Raw genomic sequence first — 26566 nt, 5'->3', positions numbered from 1 at the left:
ATATTTCTATGTGGATACAAGCTACTGTGCATCCTATCCATTTATGCATTTAATAACAAGATTTCATAATGATTTTAAAATGCCTCTTTGCAATGGAGAAGAGTAATTGTGTAGGACCTAAGAGAAAACTCCATAAAATCTCTCCATGGCCAGCAACGGACTTTACATCAAGCCCATTAGTAGTTTCCTTAGAAAATGTGCGACTGATATGAATGGATGATATGTATCTGTATGTACATGAACGAAATATGGAAGACAATGTATTTGTTATGCTAAACACTGAACGTAGCCTGTTGTTTAGATTCTTACCTGGAATATAAAATTTTCTTTTACAAGAACTGTGGCTAGGAAAGTCCATTTACCTTGAAGATACAGATAAGACTTGAAAATGTATTTAAATGCAATTATCCTTTATCTTTGTTTCAGAATTAAGGAAACAAAAACCTTAGTGTGAGTGAAGACCACTTATGAACATGCTGACAAAAAGAAACAAAATATTAGGTTGAATTCAATTAAAAATTTTAATGACTAAATGACATTGATAGTTTGAAAAAATGAATGAATAACATATACTGAAAATGGGATTATATGCGTAGTTGTAGGAAACTGATGCGAATTCTGTGTTGCAGCATCTTAGAGAAGGTTAAACTTCAACATCCCCGTGGAGAGCGTAAGACATCATCTTTGTACCAATGCTTTTCCACTCTACTCTTTTGCCGGGGTAAAAGAAGTTGCAATAAACTGATAAGCAAGATGCTTTACATTCTCACAAGGAAAATGTGGTATAACTGTGGTGAAGTGTGCTGACTGAAGGTGAGAGTCTCAGCTCATCAATCGGCTTCTCTTTGGAATGGGAAAAATGTAAATATCCACGCACAAAAATAGAATTTAAAAAAATAAAAACTCCTTTAAGCACTGTATTTGTGGCACTAAATTTACATATTATGTCCTCTTCCATAAAAAAGCATCATCAAAAAGAACTTGTGCCAGTTTTGTATTAAAAGGCCTGTAGAAATCTCTTAAAATTGCCTTTGTCGTTGGTAGCATAGGTCCCAGACTTCTGTCTTCAGGCCGTCTAGTGTTAGAAGCAGGACTCTTTGTAATCAAAGCTTCTTGTTTCTCACTTAGAGGTCCTGTGGACAAATAGAATATTATCTTCAAACATTTCACCAAAAACGCCCATGCTAAAGAAGACAAATGACTAAATCGGAAGGTTTGCCAAGGGAAAACAAACGGAATTTGTGTTAGCAGTGATGATTTTTCAGAATATTGAATACAGGCTTAGATTAGTAAAATAAATCAATCACCGTTAGTAAATATGGAAATAATATGTTTTCCTTGCACATTAATTCATCATTTCTACAATAAGCAGCATAAATCATTCATGGGGAAACAAACTGTTTTCAGAAAACAACTATGACATTGAATTCAACTTCCTGTCCTGTTTGGATCTGCAATTATCTTCTACTGTTATTTCATTTTATGACGCGAGTTGTCTAATACCCCATAGAAACTCTACAAGCTTCACTCATGTAAGCCCTTTTTTTTTGGCTTGTTTTGGAGGCTGTCAGGGGATCAGAGTGGTACACAGGTATAGCGATGCCCCTATTCCAGGAATAAATGTAAGCCCTTGACAATGTACTTCAGCAAGACAAAAACCCACAGACTTTTCCAGCGTAAACCATATTCAGGAAGAAGATGCCAAGCTCTTCATCTGTTCAATCTGCCACATTCAAACTTTCTCATCATCTAGACCAGTGTTTGGACCAGCCAGACTATTTTGCAGCCACATTTTCATCCTCTTGCTACTGTCAAATCAACATTGGGCAACATTTTGTCTGCCAGCGTTTCTCCGAGGATTAGCAACAGATGTCTCAATCAACACAGCAAAAACACAGTCTCCCCCTTCTCCCCAGCTAGAAACGCAACCTTTCATCGTGCTCAGATTGAGATGCCGGATTGGTGCACGCTGGCAACAGCATGCACACCACGGTAGCACTTCAAGTTGTTGAAATTACGTGGGATCGCTCTTGCACCTATGTAAGCCCATGACGAGCAAGCCCTGACTGCCTTCAGAAGTTGGACTGGCTTCCGTATGGTGAGATATATCCCTATATTCCAAATGGTTTTGATTTTTTTTTTCTTGCTGTAGTCTTATTAAGGTCTTCTGACACCAGCCTTTCTGTGGGAATTTGGGGATTTTAATTTTGCTTGACTCCAGGCAACAAGATTAATGCATCCTTCAAGACAGATTCCCATGCTTCTGTTTTGTCTCTTTATAAAGGAAAAATGACCTAGAAGGAGGACAATAATGATTTTTTTTTTTTTTTTGCACTAATCTCAAAATAGCCAGAAGACACCTACCCAGATCCAGAAACTGGAACACCATGTGCATGGTGTATTTCACATTTGATGCGTGGTCCTCCAAGCGAAGAACAAGTATCTGATCTTTGTCAAAAACTGTCAGCCAGTCCAAAAGATACACGACATAGAGCCCGACCTGTAACCTCACCTGTAAGCACAAAAAACCCAAATCAGGTAAAAATTAATTCATCTTACAGCCTTCTAGCAATAACAAACTAACACTCACCTCTGTCTTCTCAGCAAAAATCACAAATATGTGCCTTTGAAGAGCCATGAAAAGAAGGTGTCTGAACATTTTTTAATCATAGAATGGTTTAGGTTGGAAAGGACCTTGAAGATCATTGAGTTCCAACCCCCCTGCCATGGGCAGGGAGACCTTTCACTAGACCAGGTTGCTCAAAGTCCCTTCCAACCTGGCCTTGAACACCTCCAGAGGTCTTCGTCTTGTTTTCAGTGCTGCTTAAGGAAACCTTTGCAAGTGGCCTTTCTACTGGTTGGAGATGTCATTTTACTAAGGGTTTGGCCGTGCTCTTGCTGCATCGGCCACAGGTCTGCATAAAAGTGCTGCACAGAGACAACCATACGCAGAAGGATGCTCGGCCACCTCACCTCCACACTCCTCTGTGCTTGGGATGACCCAGCCTTCACGGAGACACTGAGGACTTTCAACCCCTGGATGAACAGCAGCGGAAGGGAAGATGCTAAGTTCGCTGCCTTCTCCAGCCCCTAAGGCTGCTGATGTCACCTGCCCCACGTCAAGCTGCTATGAGTAGTACAAATATTCTGATTTGGTGTCAGGAATGAGGTTTGGGTGTATTTGCTTGTATCCTCTGATTGCAATAATTAGATTTAGATCTAAGCTGCAGTAGCAGTGGCTGCTAGACAGGGTTAATGGTGCGTTGTCTGCGTACGCAGTGAGAGCACCAGCCTACGTTAGACCAGACAGAAAAGAGAGTTTTTCAGCCCGTCCTGACCTAATCTGTTTTCCTTCCCTCCTCAATTTTACATAACAAGTTGAAACATAAAAAGGGCAGTCTGGTGTTCTTAAAAGTCCAACCTCCAACTGTGCTTATAAATATTTTCCTAAATCCCTTCAGGCTCAGAAGAGAGAAACATGAATCCCGAGTCATAAGCGTCTTTCATAAAAGAGACTTAACATCTTCAAGTCGCATTACTGCGGAACCAACGAAGTCAGATAACAATAGACTCTTTCGCTTCTTACACTGACTCGTGTGACCTACATTGATACTTAAATTCCAGTAAAATAAACCATATTTTGAATTATTGCTAGGTCATCATTATCATGATGTACGCTTCTGATGCATGTCTTTGGCTGCTTATAACAATACGCCTCCATATTTAGCAGGCGGCTTTATATACGTGCTACACAAGAATTTGAAACATCTCACTTGATTAAAACATCAGCAGCCTAACGTAATCATACCGGCAGGGCAGCACTCCAGCCCCCAGTCAACGCCCCATTTCACTGAACGCTGGGGCAAACCTGTGGCCCAGCGATGGGGTTTGCTTTTCTTTCTCCTGGGAGATGGAGGTGAGGGAAAGGCAAGCATCGGCTGCACGGTATAGTTTGGGATTGCAGCGCTTGCCTACACGGGCTTAGAATCTTTTTTTAAAATTCCTCTTTCTGGTGAAAAGCTTTAACTAATATCTCCCCAAAATGTTAACTAATATAACCCCATAATTTTCAGTTTTCTTGGGATCAGCAAGAACCTTGATTTTATTCCCTATACAGTGTATTGTACTGACTTCTTTTTCATCGCTCTTCTTCTGAACCAGGTTGTCTCCTTCCATAAAGCTCCAGTGCTTCCCTCTATACGTCAAAGACATCAGTAGAGTTTCCCAAGCCGCCCTCCCCTCCATAATATCCATTTCTGCGTTTTTGGTTTCATCACCCTGGCTCAGCATGTCTTTCTCTGCGTAATATGCTTTTCACTGACCCTAAGTGAGGTTAAGTTGACGAACAGCCCTTTCTTTACAGGTTAGCATCTATCAGCAGCGACCAGGTCTGTGGCACCTCTCTTGTTTCAAGAATACGTTAACAAATAGCAAAACAAAATTCTTCTGGTCTAGTCGCACAATTAGCAATCTAATGAGGGAAAATAAACCCTACTTTTTCAATATAGAGCAAACCAGGCACATAACGCAACTCGGCTGAAGCAGCAGCTAAAAAAGCCCGTGGAGGAGCACAGTCAGCATTTGTGTTTTATTCCGAATACCTGCTTGTGGCTCTATGGAAAGAGGAATCCTCTGTTCTTTTCCAAAAGTATCTTCTTTGGAGGGCTACCTAAGACAAAGCTTTTGTGATGTTCTAATATGAAAGCTAAAAGCGCTCTTTTAATGCGGAGGTAGTAGCAATTTGCCACTCCGGTTGCTGTGGTCTGTCTCAGGGCTTGCGTCAATGTGCCTGTGAGGTGTTTTGCTCATTACTGCTGCGATGGTCCCACTAGTAGAGAGACCTTGTCCTTCACTGGGGCATAAGTTGGGGAAGTGTGGCTGGAAAGCTGCCTGGCAGAAAGAGACCTGGGGGTCCTAATTGATTCAAGCAGCTGAATATGAGCCGGCAGTGTGCCCAGGTGGCCAAGAAAGCCAATGGCATCCTGGCTTGTATTAGAAATAGCGTGGCCAGCAGAAGTAGGGAGGTGATTGTGCCCCTGTACTCAGCACTGGTGAGGCCACACCTCAAGTACTGTGTCCAGTTTTGGGCACCTCAATACAAGAGAGATATCGAGGTGCTGGAGTGAGTGCAGAGGAGGGCAACGAAGCTGGTGAAGGGCCTAGCAGACAAATCATATGAAGGAGCTGGGACTGTTTAGTTTGAGGAGGAGGAGGCTGAGAGGAGACCTCATCACTCTCTACAACTATTTGAAAGAACACTGTGGAGAGGCTGGTGCTGGTCTCTTCTCACAGGTAATTAATGACAGAACAAGAGGGAATGGCTTCAAGCTCCAACAGGGTAGATTTAGACTGAACATTAGGAAAGAATTTTTCACAGAAAGAGTGGTCGGGCATTGGAACAGACTGCCCAGGGAGGTGGTTGAGTCCCCATCCATGGATGTGTTTAAGAGACATTTGGATGTGGTGTTGGGGGATATGGTGTAGGGGAGAACTTTGTAGAGTAGGGTAGATGGTTGGACTCGATGATCCCAAGGGTCTCTTCCAACCTAGACAATGATTCTATGATTCTATGAAATAATGGTTGGACTCGATCTTAAAGGTCCCTTCCAACCTAGAAAATTCTATGATCCTATGAAATAAAGATTAGTTTTGCACCCTGAGGACGAAGATAAGAGGAAAATCTTTCCTTTGGGTTCTCTCTCTGCCTTTCTCTCCCCACACTGGGAGAAATGCATTTGTGCAAGGAACGTGCTGTGACACTTCCCAGCAGCGACTCATGCCTGTGGAGGTCCTGGAGGCTATCAACAAGGACTGGCAGCTCCAGTCTACCTGCCAAGGTAAGTAAGAGGAATGTCCTCTTTGCCCTACTGCTGTGGGGCTCAAGCCTGTGCAATGCACTCTTCTATAGTTCTTTTATGGAGTGGAGGAGGCAGTAACTTCACCCCCGAGACAAAGGAGGGAAGTATTCCCTCTGAGTCCTTTACAACCTGAGCAAATAAAATAGGATGGAACTGGCCAGACGTGATAGTTCAAGTCAATCTCTTCCATATTGTTCTCCCCCTTCAAGCAGAATTTGAAGTCAGTTCTACACTAAAATTGTGAATTTTGGAATACTGAGCCTGTAATACTTACCCATTCCCCTGCCAGCAGTTTCTGTATTTCCTTTTATCATTTTCTGATGTGCACAATTTAAAAAAAAAAAAAAAAAAGAAAACTTTTATCTAGTTATTGGTAGCCTTTTCTTGAGAAAGAATACATAATTTATTCCGATTTTGAGGCAATTTCGTACCACAAAGATCCTTGCCAGAGCTACTTTTTGGAGAGATCTGCAAAAAGCTTACACATTAAACTGTAATCTTCACTAAATGGGCTCTCCATACGCTTGCACAATAGAAAGACTGTATTATTACTGTTGGCATTCATCAGGGAACAGACTGAGGAGACAGCTGAGCCAGTACATCAGCTTTTACGTGCTTACATATATATTTATGTCATCCCCTTTACAAATGAAAAGGGAGAAAGTTTTATTTCTCGATGCTTATTTGCACAGTATTTTGGAATTTTAATAAACTTGACCCAACGTACCATTAAAGAAGCAAGGAATCAAATGTTCTTGGAAATACGTACGGGCATGGCATTGTTCAGGGTGTTGTTGTAGACACAGGCTCTCAGTGAGTAATCCAGCATGCAATTTTCAAACAGCTGCAGTGATTCTGCCACTTTTTCGTGAAAATCTTCCACGGATTTATTAGCACTCGCAAAATACAGATAATCGGAGTACAGTCTGCGAATGAGATACGTATAAGTAAGTGGCGGAGGAAATGAAAGAAGATTTATTTGCATGACAATGGCAAACAATTACATGAATCGAGGGAAAAGGCACATGTGTGTAACATTGCCCCACCGACAGCCTGTTCAGCCAGCGACACTTTTTCTGTTCATTTTGATGAGTTTTGGCTCAGAGTAACATCCACTCCAGGGAGATCCTAAACATCCCCGCTTTCAAGGTCAGCGTCCCTTGAGAACCTGAGCCTAGTAACTGTGTGAGCCAATATTTTCTTCTGAAGGCCAATTTTTCAAATGTGTATACTTTAAATTTGTGTCATCTATGAACAGGAGAACTGGTCTCAGCTGACATTGGTATCCCTCTATATTTGGTGCCCCTCCATATTTGGTGCTCCACACTGCCATGGATAGAAACAGTCCTTATCTCAAAAGTTTAAGTTGACGTCAAAACCAACAAAGGAATGGGATGGGTTAGAAAGAGTGATTTTTATGTGATTACCAAGCCGGCCATCACCAAAAAGAGGAAAAAGCCCAGATTTCCTAGTTTTTGCAGAAAGCTCCACCACCAATCCCGTATCGTTTCTATGTTGACTTTCTGTCAAAACCTCCCAATTTACAGCATTCCACCTCTCGGGTTTTTTAAGCAGCAATATGACGGGTAGGTGAATGGTTCCCATTTGTGCTACCGTCTGCGGTGCTGCATTCCCCAAGCAGTCCCACCTCTGCTCTGGGGACAGCAGGAGGTGGCCCCAGGTGTGCTGGCAGCTTGCAGGCAAACCAAGCGCCCGCCTCAGCTGCTGCTGTGAGCAAGAACCACCAGCAACAGGAATTTCTCCAAAGTTACAGCAGAGGAGTATCCCCCTCGTTGCACATTTTTAGCACAAGTTTTACAATTGCTTAATATCACTTAAATAAAGATTATCTGCTCTCAAGTCCCTTTGGGTGGTGGTGGTGGGGAAACAACCCAAAACCTACAGGCAATACAATATCTATTTTAGCGTTAATCGCCGAAACCTTGATTACACTTTTCCAAGATAAGCATGGTTCAAAGAGAAAAGGAAATGCTCTGACATGGCATAAATATTAGATTGGGAATCAGCCGCTGAACATCATATTTTCGTTTTGCGTAGAAACTATGACCAGAACCCCAACCACGCTGCAGGATTTTGGGGACATCTTTGTAACACTTGAGGAGTCACTTCCCCAAGTGCGTTTGCAGAACAAATATTATGCCTCCATAGCACCCACCTCTTGACACAATTCCAGAAATCCTAGATAACTATCAGCCTCTTCCAAAAAAACACAGGTTTCTAAGAAATTACCCCCCAAAAATCAATTTGTTTAGGTCTTATTTTATTGCTGCAGTAACATTTTATATTGCACTTACTTTATTTATTTTTTTAACTTCCCTAGATTTCCACAGGTGCTTAAAAATTCATCATTTAATTTAGAAAGTTTAGGCCCTAATCCAGCAAAGCACTTAAGTACAGGAATAGCCCCTCTGCACTCATTATTTATGTTAGTGTTTTGCTAGAACAGGATCCTAATTCCCATATGAAACAAAAGAAGACTCTCTGTTCATTTGAAAAGGAAGACATGAGATACATTTGCTACAGGATGCTTTTTAATTCCATTTTTTACTCGCTTTTTAGAAGAAAAATCACAACAAACTATAGAGGATGAGGCAGAGGCACTCAGTACTATCTGTAGGAGTTACCAACTAAGAAAGACAAAGACTCTGAGTTTTGTCCAGTTCTTCCCAGTCTGGTAAATGCAATTGAGACAGTTTCTTTTAACCAAATAAACTCCATCTCGGAGCAGAGGGAGGGTACCAAGCTTGGACCGGACTGATCAGGCAGCCTATTTCAAAGTGATGCCCACCGGTGCTCGAGGACCACAACTGCAGCAACACGTGTCCTCCACGTGATCCAAGGTAGACCTTGGATCCCTCACGCTGCACCCACCGAAGGGCCACCCCAGCAGCTCAGGGTACGAGGAGGAGCTGGGGAGAAGCTGAGGGACAAAGCCAACCGACTTCAACCAAATTAGGCATGCAGCAGTATCCCCTGCATGCAGAAAAGTGCGTACATCAACAAGACCCGTGCTTGCCCGGCTCGTCCCAGGGAAGGCAGGACTGACCACTCCTGGCCGAAGAGGTGAAAGCCTTTGTGCTGGGGGAAAGCAGCCAGCAGGCATCATGCACAGCATAGGCCTGGCCGCAATTTTACTTAAAAAGATTTAATATGACCACATAATATTTCTAATCATCCACTAAAATAAACGCATCATTTTTAAGACTTGCTGACATCTTATGGAAAACTATGTTCTTGAAGACAAGTTTTCTCTCTCCACAGGGCAGTTGGGATTTTTCTATATTTCTTTCCATCTGTTTTTAATTCTGGGGACATCTGCCTGGAAATAAGACCTTTGCTCATTAGGATTTCAGCTGTTCCGGCTACTTGAAGTCATTACCCTCAATCGCCATCCATTATAATGAAATAATGACGCCAGTGACACCCACCATCACAAACCTTGCTGCCTTCCAGATATCTCCCGTTGGGGGATAGACCAGACCCTGTGCAGGTTAGACCAGACCCTGTCCCAGACCTTATGCGGCACCCACGTCCTCCTGGCTACTGCAAGGCAACTGCCCCGCACCGCCGATGGAGCTGCCCAGGCTGCCCCTTCTGCCACGGTTGCTTTTGCTCCTGCAGTTGAGCTGAGCTATCAGCCACAAGGGCATAAGGGGTCGTAAACAAAAAGAAACCAATTTATCATAAATACAGCAAAGGCGATGAAGCTGACTTTTTATCTCACCCTTATTAAAGCTGGCGAAGAGCTACACCCCCGTTACAGAGGGTGGTTAAGGCAATCAGGGAATTTGTGGGTAATTTACATGAGGAAGCCACTTCAGCCAGCTCTCTCGCATAAAATTACCATCTGTTAAATTCTGAGGTCAGGAGATGCCGCTCAAAGTTGAGAACTGCATTTCTTGACATAGGAGATGGGAAGGGCTCGCACATTTCTGCCTCTCACGGGTAGCCGTGCCCTGCCAAGTCCTACCATCGGGGAAGCTCATCAAGGACCACCCGTCCCTTCCCACTGCCAAGTCGCTCTGGGCAGCTGCAGCCCGTGCCTGCCCTTCTCCCAGTGCCCGAGCCCCCGCCAGAGCCTGGTCCCCATCCTCATCATCTGCATCCCCATCTCCTCTTTCCTGGGTGTTTCTTGGCTTTTCCCTTGAGTGCTGACTTAGCTCTAAGTATCCTCAATATCCCTACAGAGCTACGGAGAGAAGGAATTCACAGCCCTTTGGTCTGGTCCTTTTTGATTCTGCCTCCATCCCCTCCATCCTCTTCGTTACCCTCATCGTTATCATCCATCCCCCTTCAGAGGACAGTGGAAAGAAACACCCTAGAGATCTGGAGGAAGACTGGAGAGAAAAAGTGGAACGACGGACATTCGTGGCTAATCCAGTGGAGAAGCATTCACGAGCAGCCCACAGCTCTGCAAAAGTAGAGCCCTTCCGCTGCAGACAAAGTCAGGAAAACCAAGGATGAATTCCTAAGCAGCTGTTAGCTGTGCAAGCTAAAATTGTCTAGGGAAGCTTTATATGAGTGTTGCACCAAACATTTTTAAGGTTAAAAAAAAGTTTGTACCATTTTCTGATTCTGGAGCCATTTTCAATCTTTTAATTATTTTGAACAGTATCACAGTATGCTAGGGATTGGAAGGGACCTCAAAAGATCGTCTAGTCCAATCCCCCTGTCGGAGCAGGAACACCTAGATGAGGTTGCACAGGAAGGCGTCCAGGCGAGTTTTGAATGTCTCCAGAGAAGGAGACTCCACAACCTCCCTGGGCAGCCTGTGCCAGTGCTCTGTCACCCTCACTGAGAAGAAGTTTCTTCTCAAATTTAAGTGGAACCTCTTGTGTTCCAGCTTGAATCCATTACCCCTTGTCCTATCATTGGTCGCTACTGAGAAGAGCCTGGCTCCATCCTCATGACATTCCCCCTTTATATATTTATAAACGCTAATAAGATCACCCCTGAGTCTCCTCTTCTCCAAACTAAAGAGACCCAGCTCCCTCAGTCTTTCCTCATAAGGGAGATGCTCCACTCCCTTAATCATCTTAGTTGCCCTTGAAGGCCCCTTGAAGACATAAACCTTATTATTTAACATGAATTGAAGCGTTTCACAGCACCACTTATGCTGAGACATGTAAATGCAGTGCCATACTCAGTCTAGGGAGTCTTCTGCTGAGAACTCAGTCTAGGGAGTCTTCTGCTGAGAACCAGAGCACATTAGCTCAGGTAATGGAGTTACATTGCATTTGGCAAACAGATAAATTATTTTTTTTCCCCAGAGTAGCTCTGGTCTCCACGCACGGCACTCACTGTGGCCTTTACACTCACATGCCCCTCTTTAAAACACTATCACAATTACCTACGCCAAAATACACAGAACAAAACCCCCCGGCAGCTCTCATCGTAAATCAAGTAACTCTGTCAAACATCACGCGAACGTTTATTTGCACCCAAAAGAGCCAGAGTGACTGCAATGATTATAGTAAGAAATTATTCTTGCGTATTTTAGCAACGTGATCCTTGCTCACCTTTCAACCGGGTCTCTCAGCATGATGATAAGTTTGGCATTCGGTTGGAAGGCATGGATGAAGTCCTGGATTAAGAAGGGAGGTTCTCCTTCAGTACTGTTGTCATAAAAGAAAATCCAAGCGTTGTTGTCCCACATGGTCGAGGCACTGGCCTCCCCTGGAAATTAAAAGCATCTCTGCTAGTAACTCATTTCATTCTTTGTATCGGGGTGGAAATGGGTTGAATTTTTAACTGGTGTAGACTGTTTAAAATCCACGTTATTAATTTCAACACACCTTGCTGTTCCTTGCAAATCGACCCGGCTAACGCTCCCCAGAGCCAGAGCCGTCACACTGCCCTGTACCTTTGCGCAGGCAGTGATGTAGGCAGGTTTTTTTAATTCCACCTGAAATACCACTGTCCACCAACTACACTGCTTCCCGTTAGCGGTCAACACACGCAAATATATTTGATCCGGGCTGGAACGGATGGCTCAAGGTTTTTTGGCCCACCCTCCAGCGAGGGGGCAGGAGCTCATCGCTGCCGAAGACCTGCCGCGCTCCCTGCGGCACCCCAAGGGTTGGCTTTAATGTGCCTCATCTCAGAGAAGCAAGCTGCTAACAAATTACGCAATCTGACACAAACTGAAGAAACAAGCGGAAACCGCCACTCCAGCAGATCAATAGCGTTTAGAACGTAAACAGGAGAGTTGGTGAGCACATGGGAAATATCGAAAAAAAAAATAAAAATTTGCACTAGGTGTCACTGCCCTTTGAAATATTCCTTTTTGAGAATTACCCATTATCAGAGCTTTTTTATATAACAATTATTAATGTAGGTTAAGTCAAACATAACTATTTACCAACTATTAGACAAAAGGTCTGTAGCATAAATACCACATTTAGTTAAACGCCAGGTTCTGCTATCCATAGTTTGTGAAGAAGCTTACTCTGAAAGTAATGCTACAGGGAGAAACACAATCAGTAATGTCTCTGCCAGAACAAAGTATATGATGCTTCAGCTGCTAAATAAATGATCTGATACGATGTTTTGAATTGTGTAATCTTCCCTGTCTTTTTAAGTAATACCGGCTTTTATGTGGCACACTACTGTTTAATAAAACATATACTGAAGCTTTTTGGAAAGTTCCACTCTTTGACAGTCTAATGAGAGCTAATTCTTGTTAATGAGGTTTTTCGATTCAAAAGGAATGAGATTAAAAAAAAAAATAATGTTGTAGGCTTATGGATGTGCACATGATTTCCTTTTTTTTTTTTTTTTTTTCCTTCTTTTCTTCCTCTCTCCTGGGAAAGTCCAATAAAGATTTTAAAAGATGGCCAAAACACAACATGAAAAAGGTACTGGCTCCAAACTTCAGCTTAACATAATGTGATTCATTAATAGAGCCTGGGAGTTGTTAGAAAACACATTAATCTTCTGTCATGTTCGTTTTGCCGCTTTCCAAAAGCAGGAGATCAGGTCCATTGGCTAAAGCCGGGTGTCGGCAACAGCCCTGCTTTTCCATTCTAAATTAATTAGCCAAAGCACTGCCTAATCATCAGCGGGCTTTACTTGTCAATTAAAACTCAATTAGCCCAGCCCCCATGCTGAGAGGAGCAGAAACACAAAAGACTAAACATGGGACAAGAGCTGATATGGCCGTACCACAAAACCACCCTGCAGCTCCTTCTGCACTATCGGAAGATGGTACAACGCAAATGGGTACCAGCACTTGCAGACACGGACTGACAGAGCAGTGCACTCCAGGGATGAGAGCGACCTTGGAAAGTCACTGCTACATCTCTGTGACGGGAACGGCTAGACTTGAACTGCTCCCTCAAAAATGTTCGCCCAAATCGTGCCAAAGATAAAAGCCTATGGCCCCATCAAGCCATCTATTCCTCTCTAGAATAGTTTTTCTGATCTTCCTTCATACTTCTCTGCTCAGGAGACCTCTGATCATATTTGATGCTCTATTGCATTTAGTCCAACTGTCTCAGACATAGCGACCAAACCTGAGCATAAGGACATCTGCTTACACGTGTGCTATCTGACCTAAATAAAAATCAATGCATTTACACATAAACGGCCAGATTCTCTTAACACCACGGACCAGAACACTCCACAGGAATTGTTTCAGCTGGATCAACTGCCACCACCAAAATTCCGCAGGCAGCGCACAAGCCAGGGAAGATCACAGGCACATGACCAAACCCTGCTAAAGCATTAACAGGGACTCAAGGTCCTGCTCTAATGCAGCAGCCCAGGTTCAGGAAGGTAAATCTTCCCAAAACAAGATGCCTGTCAAGAATTAAGGGGGGGGGGGGAGATATTAAAAAAAAAAAAACAACATTATTCTGGTCTCTGATTATAATTTCAATTTCCTGAAGCAGCCAAAAATACTCCTGACAAACTGATCGTGTTCCTTTCTGTTTTATAATACAGATTTAATATCTGCAAAGAGAATGAGCTATGCTAAACATGAGATAAAGTAACCACTGCTATAGTAATTATATCAAATTACTGCAGTGCAACCAAAAATATATTCATTTTCTTAGGGACTTAAAGAACAAGACTTAAAGAACAATGAATTACTGAATTGCCTAAAGAACAGATGTATAACCTCTTTATTCAGTCACTAATGGGTTAAAATCTTACTGTGTTTTCACAAGACATTCCTTTGAATTCATCCTATTAATGATCACAAATAAACAAGTCCTGCTCAGAATGCCTCGGGCTAGATCAGTGTTGTCCTCTTTGGTTCATCTCTAAGCAGATGTTGAGGGTTTTTTTGGGAAAATGCAATTATTACTCACTAAGTATAATACCCAGAGAAGCTTAACTTTTCAAAATAATGTAATATGAGGAACTACTGAAATGTTTATAGTTTTAATTCGATTTTTCTTTCTAGCCATCTGAAATAAGAAAATAGAGGATTCCAAGCAAACCTGATATTCATATAGATTCATTTCAGACTAGCTAGCTTTGTTTTGCTTTTTTTACCAAGGTCATAAAAGACTGACTTAATGAGTATAATAATTCAGGACTTTTCCTGTAAACTTAATAAGAAAAGCGAACAGAACCTTAATGAAACAAGAAATGAGACTACAGGAAAAAGAAACACAAAGTGAACTCTAGAAAAAGCTGTAACAGGAGGTAAGTAATCAAAGATGTACATTGCCAATTAGATTAGTGAATTTAATTAGTATAAGCACTTCACCCATGAAAGGACAGGAGATATTATCGTAAGCAGGAGGAAAATCTGCAGATGTCCTTGATGGCAATGTTTCTTGAGACCCCATCTTGCAAATTTTGCTCAATGTAGAATATTTAATAAAGCAAATGACAGACTTAAATGGAGGCTGAGGACGTACTGAACAACTGTGACTATAGCCAAGTCTTTGGTTTAAACGATGTAAGACATCGTCACCATTTCATCCAGCCAACGATAGGTTAAATTCTTCCGGTTAGAATGAGAACCCAAAAAATTATTCTGAGGGAATTCCCTCTGAGGGCAGGCAGCAAAAATCTTGTCTCTATTTTCTGTAGAATAACGACTTCCACCCTACTCGAAAAGTCTCCTTTCAACAGGGAGCTGTCGTGCACAGCTAGTATTTTCATGGAAAGTGTCTGGTTTCCCTGGGAAATTTTGAGGTGACAGAGTAAGTCTGGTAAAACTCTCTTCCCCTCAGTTTTCTGGTTTTACCAGACAGCAAAAGCAGAATTTCGAAATTTCTGATGACATTCCTCGTGGGCACTGTATACCGATGGCATCATGGACCACAGCGGATGACCATAGTGTATTGACCACTGTGTGTCCTGGAAAGCAGCCCAGGGATCCCTCCCTAGAGCCCAGGCCTAACCACAGACTTCCATAAGGTACAATACAACCATTTTTAGTGCTAATCATGTAATTTAATGTCAACCGAAACTGTAAGATTATCTTCAAATCGTACCCTGTACTGTGCCTCTAGGTTCCACACCTGAAAAGAAATACCACGCAAGATAGCTTCAACTTGACTCTGAGGGTGGTGAGCCCCTGGCGCAGGTTGCCCCGAGAAGCTGTGGCTGCCCCATCCCTGGAGGTGTTCAAGGCCAGGTTGGACGGGGCTGGGAGCAACCTGGGCTGGGGGGAGGTGTCCCTGGCCATGGCAAGGGGGTTGGAACTAGATGATCTTCAAGATCTCTTCCAACCCAAACCATTCTATGACTCTGTATATTCCTACTCTTGAAGCCTGCATTATCTTTGCTGTTAACAAAACAGCTCAGGAGTTTAATCATATTTATTTCAGTCCACCATAGGCTACACAGGGATGATGACACAAAAAATGGTGGTCCTTTTTCCTACATATACTGGAGCTTGAGAAGAGCCGCTTGGGGCTGTGTTGGTATTATGGAAACTGTCTCCGGTCAGCTACAGGATTTCTACAGCACGCACCGAGTGTTGTAACACCACAATTAGTGTGTTATCCCAGACATACTGCTACAGCACTTGAATCTGAAGCTACAATCCCACGGCTACAGGCAAACCCTTTGTAATGAAAACAAAATGAAAGCAATGTTTGAAGGAGTCACCAGGGTCATTCTCACTCTTTTTTTTAAAATAGATTTGATTAAATGCTGACTTTCATCAAACATTTATTGCTTGCTCAGGCATTTTCTAGATAATCACAACTTTTTAACGGAGCAATTAACCACCCTCCAGGAAAAGGTAAGAACTTCTGCACTATCCACGTAGAGCAGAGAAAACCAACATGAGGGGCCCTGTGCTGTGAACCCTTCACACCTGGGAAAATGCCCCTCTCGTGCCTTGGCCACAAACCCAACCTGGAGCTCCACAGACATATTTCAGAGGCCGTAGTTGCCCTACCAATGATGATGTTGTTCATCTTGCCCCGCTCTTTGGCCGCTTCGCTCTGCAGCACACCCTGAATCTGATGTGCTGCTAAGTCAAACAAATCAAGGTAATCTTCCACCGGGTAGCGATCGTGAAATCCATCCCTCAGACGGATGATTCCTAAAAACAGTGAAAAGAGAGAAGTTTATTAAAAAAATAAAATAAAATAGCAGGGCAAGATTAACCGCTGGTGTAAGCTGAGATGGCTTCATTGACATTGCTGGCACTGAACCAGCTAACGGCAGCACAAAATTAGACCGATGAAGTGTAACGCTCAGATAAAAGTGCCAATAATGAAGTAGCTGAGATCTGAGATACTATACGATTAAGCCATAAATTCACAGCGATTGGAAATATCTTAAGTGTTCTGTTTAATAGTTCCTGCATGAATAGCTTGCATTTATTTTCTTCTAAATTTAGCTTTTGGAACAAATATAAAAGACCAGATTCTGCTTTCATTGCACCCATATAAATTGAAGTAATATTGGACTCCCACTAGATTTATTGTATTGAGATTGAGAACAGGCTCTAACGCCAAATATGCAAATCAACATGCACTTATCAAAATCAGAAAGCTGAGAAACCATTCATATTTTTGTCATTCACAAGTATGGAAACAAAGCTCCATGAGAGTGTCTCTTTTTCTCCTCTCCTTCCCTACGCTCCAGGGAGTGTTCAGTATCACCTTCTCCCTGCGTTTCTCAGCATCTCGAGCCACACTTGTGATTTTGACACTCCTTTTCCCACTCTTCTTCCACTCTTCTTCCCAACTCTAGGCTGATTTCTCCACTTTCTGTACATTCTCCCCATGCCTGTCTTTGCATTCTTGCTTCTCACCATACCACAAGAGAGTTTCTCAAGCGAGCAGAGGTCAGGGACAGCAGTGGGAAGGCAACAGAGCGAGAGAAAAGCTAAAAGTATAGGACAGGACTTCTCAGCTCTCCCTTTGCTGTTCTCACAAGGCCAATAATTATCAATTATATGAGAGGAAAGCTCAGCAAGGGAGTTCTTTTGTCCGTTCCCTCTGATTTTCCCCTTTAGGAAAGTGGGATTTAATGAGGGCAGAAGAAAGCTCGGCTGTGTGATTTGACTTGAGGCGGGGGGGGGGGGGGGGGGGGGAAGGAGGTACATGCATGGTGCTACAGACTGCCTTGGTTTGTTGCCACCCCATTCATGGGAATAGAAATTGTGGCTAAGAGTCAGGGAAGAGAGACAGTCGAGCTGAGACAACGTCCTGTAGAGCATCAACCATCCCAGCAGAACAGGAAAGCGGTGACTTGTGAAATGGGGCCTCCCCAGGAGGGCTGTTTAGTTTCAGCTGAAATTAGTCAGTCTCATAAAAATCCACTGAATCAGAGAATACCATGGAACAAAGAGACTCTCTTCTCCAGATAAATGTTACAAACTAAACCAAGTTAATAGCCAGGAGCATAGGAGCCGTACCCACTAGCTGGCTTATAAAGGGGGCTGTCTCAGTTTCATTTGTTAGTCTATTTGTCATATTCTCTTTTTTTTTTTCCTAATAGCAAGCATTAGCTAATACACTGTTCAGGCAGAGAGAAAGGACTGAGCCACCAGGAGCAAAACTTAATCCTCCGTTCTCAATAACAGACCGCCTGAGATGATGATGGGAATGTCATCTCAACCGATCTCCCTCCCATGACATCCCCAACTCTGCAATCTTTCCTCACTCTTCAACTTTACTAAATAACTTCAAAAAAAAATTAATTATGCAAAGAAAGTTCTCTTCAAGGATCTGCGCTTGGTCCCCAGTGGCTGACCACAAGATCATGCAAGTGGAGAGCTTGCGAATGCCCGCACAGCGACAGGAATGCATCCACGTTCTCAAACTATACACACTTCGGCCTGACTTCTAACACTCTTCTGCCTGTCTGGTAGGTCCAGTGCTGAGCTTTAGTGAGCCCGGTCTTGCTTTAGCGTGGTTGGATGCACTGCTTCCTCCAACATTAATTCCAAATATTTATGTTAAGGCTAATGTAGACGTAGAGAACTAATTAGCATAAAGCATTTTAGCCTGACATATGAGTTCGGTTCAGCCTTTCCTGCCAGCGGTCTCATGGAAGACATGATTTTCCGCAGATGGTTTTGCTGAGAGTCTCTGCATCTACACGCCCAGAGACAAGCAGCACGGCATTTGCACTGGAAGGCGTCCAAGTCTCAAATCCCCTTTCTTCGCTGATCTGACTTTTCACCTTCAGGTCAGGAGGTAATCCTTATCATTTGTCTTCAGTCAGCCGCTGACTGTGATGAACGAGTGCCTTCTCGTGTGACTTCAGGGGGCACCACGGTGCTTCTCTCGTTTGACTTTGTAGGTAGCCCAGCTATCCCCTTCACACGTGTACCTCCTAGGAGCTTTCCCGAAACTGGACCAAATTATCTCAAAAGCGAAACTGTTATTTTCATCATATTGCTTTACCTCTGTTTATAACAAACGTTCAGAAAATGTCTACAAACCTATTTTAGCCACTTTCTTATGGCATTTGCAAAGGAAGAAAACACAAACTCTAAGAACACAGCAAAGTTATTTCTCTATGAGAAATATGAAATCCCAGTTCTGTGGCTGAGCCCTCCTCCTCACTGAGCAGTGAGGGTCAAAGCCCCCTTCTGCAGGAGCTCAGAGGTTCTTCTGAGCTCCAGGGTACGGGGAAGGGAGATGGAAACAGCAACACCACACGCAGGAGAAAAAGAATTGAAGGTACAACCCTGAAATTAAGAACAGAAGCAGCAGTGCAGGTGTCCCGGTCCCTCAAAAAGTGTCTTTCCTTGCTGTTAGCCAGGGCAGTTCATTAGAAGAGACAGCTTCCCTTTTCAAGCAAGCTTAGAAAAGCACCGAAGTAGTGATGCAAAGCCCTCATCAAATGACCTACACCACAGCGCTAGGTTTTTCCTTGCTCCAAAGGCAGCGGCTGCTGGAAAGCAACAGCACATCAGAAACAGAAGTGAAGATAACATCACCGTAAAATAACCGGTATCTTCCTCTTGGAAACAGTAATATCACTGAAAAGCCTGTGATCTTTGATACCAAAGTCACACCAAGCAAGGGCGTACCAGCACTTAACAGCTAGACCCAACGGCAGGAAAACCCAGAGCCTGGGTGGAATACAGCAAGCGTTATACGCACCAGCATTTAGAGGAAAGCACTAAGCACACAGCAGAGTCAGAAATTGAAACTGGGTGGTCTTCTGCATCTCATCTAGTCTCTAACCACAAGAATGACCTCCCTTGGCACCCGGGGAAGAGAGAACAAGAAGGACATAAACATTTCAGATGGCCTCAGTCCCACCACCCTCAGACACCCTTTGAAGGTGCAATCACGAGGGGCGGATACGTCTTGCTCCAGCAGGTCATAACCTCAACTATTCCAGTCTGCCTTCTGAGGAGAAGGATCACTTCATGAAATATTGATGTCACCCAGAAAAAGAGCATCAAAAATATGTGCAGGTTCCTCGGTGTGAGAGCTTTCTCATGCAGAGCATCTCTACTGTTCATCTCTACTGCTTGACTAGAGCTGCAACACTAACGAAGCTTCTGCCACAGAGCACAGTCGTATTTATTGAACCATAAGGACTGAAGCCACCCACATTTCAAATACCGACCCATCATTTATTCATGTAAGAAAGACTTTACGGAATTTTGCAACACAAAGCCATCACGGCTGTTCTTTAAATCTCCTGTCACAACCTAATAGCTCCTCTTCCAGCTTTTAAGAATTCACAGGGTTGGTTTTATCTGTTGGTTTTAGTTTTTTCCTAGATTTTCCAAACCACTGCAAATAGATAAAATTAAATGTGCATCATCTCGAAAAGTTTAACCCAAAACACCATTAAACAAAAGCAGGCTGGAACCTATTGAGCATCCATCACCTGGATTTTTCAAAACTATTAACTCCAGTGGTTTCACAGGAAGCCCATATGGAGCAAATCCATAAATGTCATCCCAAATATACACAAGAAATGTCAAAGACATAGAAAAAACCTCGCCTGAATACCAGAGGACGTGCTTACTCACCGAACCGTTTTCTTGTCCACCAGTGCGGCTCTTTGATTGCCGAGAAGCGAACGTCGGGGTGCAGCCTGAGCCGGTCGTACAGGTCCGTCGTCCCACACTTGGGCTGGCCAATGATGTAGAAATGGGGCAGACAGCGCAGGCGGTAGTGTTTGTCCTTATAATGGTACAAGTGGTTCCAAAATACCTTCCTGAGGTAATCAAATATGGTTCGAAAGCGCTTTGAATACAGTGCATAGGAGTTTGTTGCATAAGGATCCGTGGTTGTGTTTCCTCTGTACTCTTCATACCAACAAGGATTCTTGCTATTTGGAAGGAATTTATTAGGAATTACTGAAAACATCTGCAACATAAAGAACAACAATTTCAGTCAAGGCAGCAAAAATTGACAGTTATCATTTTCTAACTTAGCACACTAAGAGAATATAACAGAAATACTATGTGGGCATTTCAACCCTTATTTTCTTAGCTACAAAATTGACCTAACTTACTTCTTCTGATGACACTGGAACCAAATGCTGTACAAAGAGTTGGGCTGGGAAAGGAGTACATTCAGAAATCCTTTGATTTTAAGGCCAGAAAGGACCTCAATAATCCCCCAACTCCCCTGTAACCCCAAGAATTAATTTTTATAGTCAAACACTTAATACTCAAATCAAATTAACTTCCATTTTTTAACTCTGAAATACAAGGTTTGCAATGACTGGATTTTCAGGAAGGCACGCTGGTAACCAGTTATTAGAAAGGCTCCTTCCATATTTATCCTTTAAGGTGACTGGCAATTCAAAGAACGATTTTGCATGAGACAAGGTAAAAATTCAATGCGGTTGTACAGCTATCGGAAGACTGCCTGATTTTTTGTTTCAGGTGTCAAGACCATTTATGTAACTTATCTGTTTCGTCCATGACTCAGAAGGATGTGATCTGTAACACCAACTTTTCAGCTGCTGTAAATCAGGAGACTCTAGATGGTGTAAATCAGCATATGAACATCTGAGCACATCGGTTGCATGTTTTTTAACCTCAGTAAAAGACTGACTCAAAAGTCTTGAAATAAGCAAGTATACGGCAGTTTCAGATACACTTTAATTCATACTTACATGTGGCTCTTGTTTCCTCAGCTCTTCTAAATTGGGGCGCTGCCTTGTTATAAACTCTATCTTTGAAGTAATGGTGTCAATAATTAATTTAATGCTTGGATAATCCTTTACGTATGAAATATTCATTTTCGAAGGCTGGTAATGGTCTTTCATGTCACTAAGGCTTTCATTGTCCATTAAGCTTGGATTGCTAGTAAAAGCTCCGTAATGGAAGGGGGACGGTATTAACAACAGGCCATGCTTGGCTCCCGTCAGTATGTAGGATGCCATCACTAGAGTCATTATAATCAACCCAAATATTAAGCTGCATAACTTCCCCTTCCTCAAGCAGAAAAATCCATTCCAGCTTTCACTGTGATCAGTCCTTACTTCCAGAACGGCAAGCAACTTCATCTGCTTGCTATCGGCGTACAAAGGGACCTTACTCTCTCCTTTGCAAACAGGACACTTCTGGTTATTATGATTAGGCCCACGGCATCTGAAACACTGTCTGTGCAAGTCATTTGGTAATAAATGTATGCAACAATTAATACAATACCTCATATTACTACTGTTAAATTCCTGTATTAATGAGCCGAGCACAGCCATAAAAATGTTTCTGAAGCGTATGAGTCATCTTCTGTACGTCTGAAATTATTTAATTCCTTGAGCGATTCTACGACTACTCAGCAACGCAAAAGAACAGGTTTAAACCAGAATAGTTAAGAGTGCTCAAAAAGTGACATATGTCATATAAAGAAAAAAAAAAAAAAAACAACCAACACACAAAAATAGCTGTACTGTGGACGTGGCTTCCAAGAATTTGGCTCAGTAAGAGGAATGTGGGGAAGTAAGAATGAGCTACACAACTGGCTCAAGTTTTTCCCATTGAACAAAATGAGAGGGAATAAAAATCATTACGTGGCGTGAAAATATGCAAAAAATAAAAATAACTCATTGTCTACAGATTTACGCTGGAAAGGCAAGTATGGGTAGAAATTCCCAGGTATTCTTAAAACAAGCGGGTTCCAAACCGGAGTGTTGCTACTGGAAGCTTCATCTTCCCAGAGGCGGTTTCATAGACTTGCAGTGTACAGCCTAAAGAAACAAAAACATAGATAGATAGATAGATACACGCAGGACAGCAGACATAATATCTACAGTCACCTTCATTCAAAGCCAGAGCCAAGTACAGTCTGCCACAAGTCATCTCACAACTCTATTTGAAAGATGTCTTCTATTTGCCAAGTACGTTAATTACAGCACTCACGATATTAAACCCAGGAAATGTTTGGCTTCAAGTTCTGCCCTTTCTTTTCAATCACCCGTCCGCTCACACCAACGAAGAGTTGCTACCACAGGTAACACTACACAACTTCCCTCAGCTGCTCGCTAACCTATCCAACAGATCTTAATCTGCTCTTTAAATATGGAAGCATTTTTGGACAGTGTCCAGTAACACAAGTGTCTATATTCACCCTCTATCTGTTCACGGGGACCTTAAATTAACTGTCCTGAAGGGGGGTGGGATGCTAGTTAAGAGAACAAGGCAGGGATAACAGTCTCCTTTTAAGTATACGAGATAAAAACCCAAACAAAACCCCCCAAATCCACAAGTAAAACATTCAGCAAATGAACGGATTAAGCAATAGACATTAGCAAAGGCTTGTGACAGGTTCTCTGGTTTCTGGACCAAACGATTCTGGGACGAGAGTAGCACCAGAACGCACCGCAAAGCCACCAAGATACGTTCAGCACTACTAGTCAAACACATTTTGAAAACAGAGCACTCCCTAAACATGGCAAGATGTGCTACTTAAATGAAATGTGCAATCAGTACTGCAACTTCAAGGCAAGACCCTGGATCCAGCAGATCCTTTTGATGGTGGGCGCTTTGCTACGGCAGAGGTCGTGCAGAAACCGCAGCAGTGGGTGTCCCCTTGCTACAAGGCAGCCACCACGGGCAGGCACTTATGGGACCCATGAAGGTCTCCACATCCCCGCAGACCAGAGGCTGTAGCACCCTGCGGCACGGGGTACGTGCCGTCCTCCTTTAAACGCTTCAACCCCATGGCTGCTTACATCCAAAAAGTGGCAGGAGCTGTTGGGAGCATTTCTGTCAGGCTTTGGTCTTGGTTTGAACACGTCCATGCTTGGCTTTCCAGGCAGCATTCAGAGCAGAGACACTTAAAGTCACAAACAAGTCACCAGCTTAAGTATGGTCTTAATTAAAGCATATTTATGCCCAGTTCCTCTAGAATTTCTCTTCTCATGGCTTATTAAATACTTTACTGGAACTACCCGCATTTTAAGTTCAAAATCAACTCTCTCTTTTGAGAAGCCACATCATCAAATACAAAAGTTCACAGGTTCACAGATAATATATCTTCTTCTATATATTTGAAAATATTATTTTCTACAATTACTTTTCTGGGGGAACTAAAGACAGGAAGTATTTTAAAACAATCTCAAAGAGTCAGAAGCAAAACAATAAACTGGCATAGGATGAAAAGGAAAAGAGAAAGATGGGGAAAACCTAAGGGATGGTAGCAATGTATGGCTCTGACAAGAACTTCTCTTTTGGCTTTTTTCACATGATAAAGAGAGAACTTCCCTTTAGTCCCTGGGAACAAAGATACCTTGAGGCTCCAGCGCTGCTCCTTGTCCATCCCCACGTGGAAACCCATGAAAGCAGAGACCCAGCTCGCCCCCGACACCTCCATGTCTCAGCATCACCCAGAACCTGGTCAGCCACAACCCACTTCTCAGCCCTTCTGCAGACAACCCCGGTATTAACCTCAGTAATTACCCCGGAGGTTCAATACAAACAGTTTTAACCGCGTTGTGACTAAGAGGCTCAGTATTGTCTCTGAAGAACAGAAGAAGCATTTCCCCTTCTGTGGAAGGCCAGTGAAGGGCCCCACAGACTCCACACACAAAATATAACACTTTATTGCAGATAAAAGCAGCAGCTGATGGAGTCGGAAGTATCAGAAGCACGACAGCTTTACCTAAACAGAACGACATCTTTTGCACAGAAGACTATGGATGAGGAAGTGCTAATTAATTAAAATTATTTTTCAGATTAAGTTAGTCTGTGTTATAATTAAGTTTACTAAACCAGAGAACCAGCTCATTGCTTTATGGGATATCTAAAGGTCCAACATTCACTTTTACTACTTAAATAAAAATACATTTTCTAAGTCACCTTCATCAAAATATGAAATAGAAGAGATGTTTGACAATTCACACTTATGAAAAAATAGCGTACTATCAGAGTAACACAAAAAACCCAGCACCATTATAATTCTCTTATAGGTACAGTTCTCCCAAGTTTAAACACACCTCAGTAACCATGTAATTTTTTTTTTTTTCTTCTTCATTACTTTTTGCCAGTGGCTCCCTCCTCTGGACCCACAGTAGTTGCTCCTTCTCTAAAAAAAAATCCATCTTTCCTTTTAAGGCTCAGACAGGCTTTTTCTCTGCATTGTTTCCAAACATCTTTCTTTCTTTCTTCCCTGTCCTACATTGCTCTTCATTCCACCCAAAAACATCTAACTGAACTCATCCCTTTGCACACCTCTGTCTTCAGCAGAAATCTTCCTGTCTGACTTTGTCCCTTAGTTCCTGAGAAACAACACAGACAGACGTTTCTGAGGTACACATTTGTGTAATGTCCAAGACACCAATAATGAAAATAATTTCTCATGATGGTACAATGGACACACAAAATCTCCTCTGATTACTCCTACAACACATCAAATCGTAGAAGTATAACCATTACTAATTATGAGTCCCAGAAGGCTATTTGTCTTTAGCTTTTTCAACACAATTTTTTAAATCTTAAGAAACGTTGCTCCAATTCTAGACAATAACTCCTGGGTCATTCCTACAAACGTGACCAAATCAAATGGCGCAGTCACTTCAGATCCTGCATTAATCATCATTCTTCAGCTGCATTTTTGTATGAGACAAAGTGCTTCTGTAAAATTATTTGTATTCTTGAGGTTTCTCCCACCTAACACTGTCACATATCGGAGGATTTCTGCAATCAGAGCAAGCAGACTGTGCCTCAAGGACTCAAGAACAATTATTTAGATAAATACTGAACAAAAGTATTTGCAAAATACCTTCCTAAAAAAAAAAAAAAAGTTCATTTCCTTAATGAGTTTATTCTACAAGTCAGATGAGGCAGACAGAAATTGTAACATTATCATTACTGACTATATTTAAATCAAAAGGAAAGAAATCAGTGTAAGACTTCTCACAGAAAATAGTCTTTAAAAGTTCTGTAAAGAAATGGACTTGTGACGATGTTTACAGAAGTTTGAATGACTAAAGAGACTAAATCAGATTCATATGTGTAATATTAAACCCAGAAAGTTAACGCTTCTTGTACATAAAATATCCCCCCCTTCCTCCAAACAAATGTCCAAAGGAAAAAGAGAAGCTATGGAAAGGATCCAAGACTTAAAGCAGGAAAGAGCTCAACTGTTGTCCAAACACTGCCAATGGTCCTAATGGCTGGGGAGAAGGAGGACGAGAAAGGAAAGGAGGTCCTGACATGAAGTGGAAAGTTTCCACTTTGCAAGTAAATGTTTCAGGCAGCAGTAAGTCACCTGAGCAAAGATTTTCAAAGAGGAAACAAAGGAGGAAGGAGACAGAAGTACTGTCAGGGCAGATTCAGACATCATCCATGGAGGTAATGGAGGAAATCATGAAAACAAACAGCGATAGTTAAAAAAAAAAAAAAAAAAAAAAAAAAGACTATAGAAAAAGAGAGGATGGAGATGAGGGGCCTCATAATAAAAGACAAGAAAAGGGAGGTGAAAAAAACACCTCTTAAAAAAGATGCACAAAAAAGAGACTACAGGTTACAGTGGTGGCTATAAAAAGCTCTGGTAACCAGAAGGTACCCTACAGCATCACTTCAATTAAATTTATCATGTGCTATACATTTGTTTGCATGTAATCTTTCCACCCTGAACTCCTCCACTTTGACACCCAGCGAGTATCTCAATATTCTCCCAGACCTCTGCTCTCCGGCTGCTTGCTGTTTATTTTCAGAGGAACTAGTAATTATGCACTGTTTATTTAGAAAAAAAAAAAAAAAATCCAATTTCTTTTCCAGTCCTCTTCTAACAAAGATCTGAAACTTGCTCAGTGATAATGATTGAACAGATTTG

General features: G+C 42.4%; 1 protein-coding gene across 1 annotated transcript; it reads right to left on the bottom strand.

Annotated features, from left to right (window-relative positions):
• Nucleotides 1-502: 502 nt before the first annotated feature.
• CHST15 (carbohydrate sulfotransferase 15) lies at nt 503-21959 on the bottom strand. The gene is made up of 7 exons (XM_082486604.1): nt 21402-21959; nt 20305-20644; nt 16249-16395; nt 11399-11555; nt 6628-6784; nt 2365-2512; nt 503-1133 (listed from the first exon to the last, which is right to left on the bottom strand). The coding sequence occupies exons 1-7, from the start codon at nt 21942-21944 to the stop codon at nt 943-945; spliced, it is 1683 nt and encodes a 560-aa protein (XP_082342730.1). The 5' UTR covers nt 21945-21959; the 3' UTR covers nt 503-942.
• Nucleotides 21960-26566: the final 4607 nt, after the last annotated feature.

This window comes from Vanellus vanellus, assembly GCF_965231255.1.
Source record: "Vanellus vanellus genome assembly, chromosome: 7".
Lineage (NCBI taxonomy): Eukaryota > Metazoa > Chordata > Aves > Charadriiformes > Charadriidae > Vanellus > Vanellus vanellus.
Note: the sequence above shows the minus strand (reverse complement) of the source record. Positions and strands in the feature narration are given on the sequence as shown.

Excerpts from the sequence above, each read along its gene's own strand:
- CHST15 (XM_082486604.1), bottom strand. The coding sequence starts at position 21,944 with ATGAGGTATTGTATTAATTGTTGCATACATTTATTACCAAATGACTTG. Across the intron at positions 20,645-21,401 it reads TGAGGAAACAAGAGCCACAT|ATGTTTTCAGTAATTCCTAA; the intron begins GTAAGTATGAAT and ends TTTATGTTGCAG. Across the intron at positions 6,785-11,398 it reads CTGAGAGACCCGGTTGAAAG|ACTGTACTCCGATTATCTGT; the intron begins GTGAGCAAGGAT and ends TCTCATTCGCAG.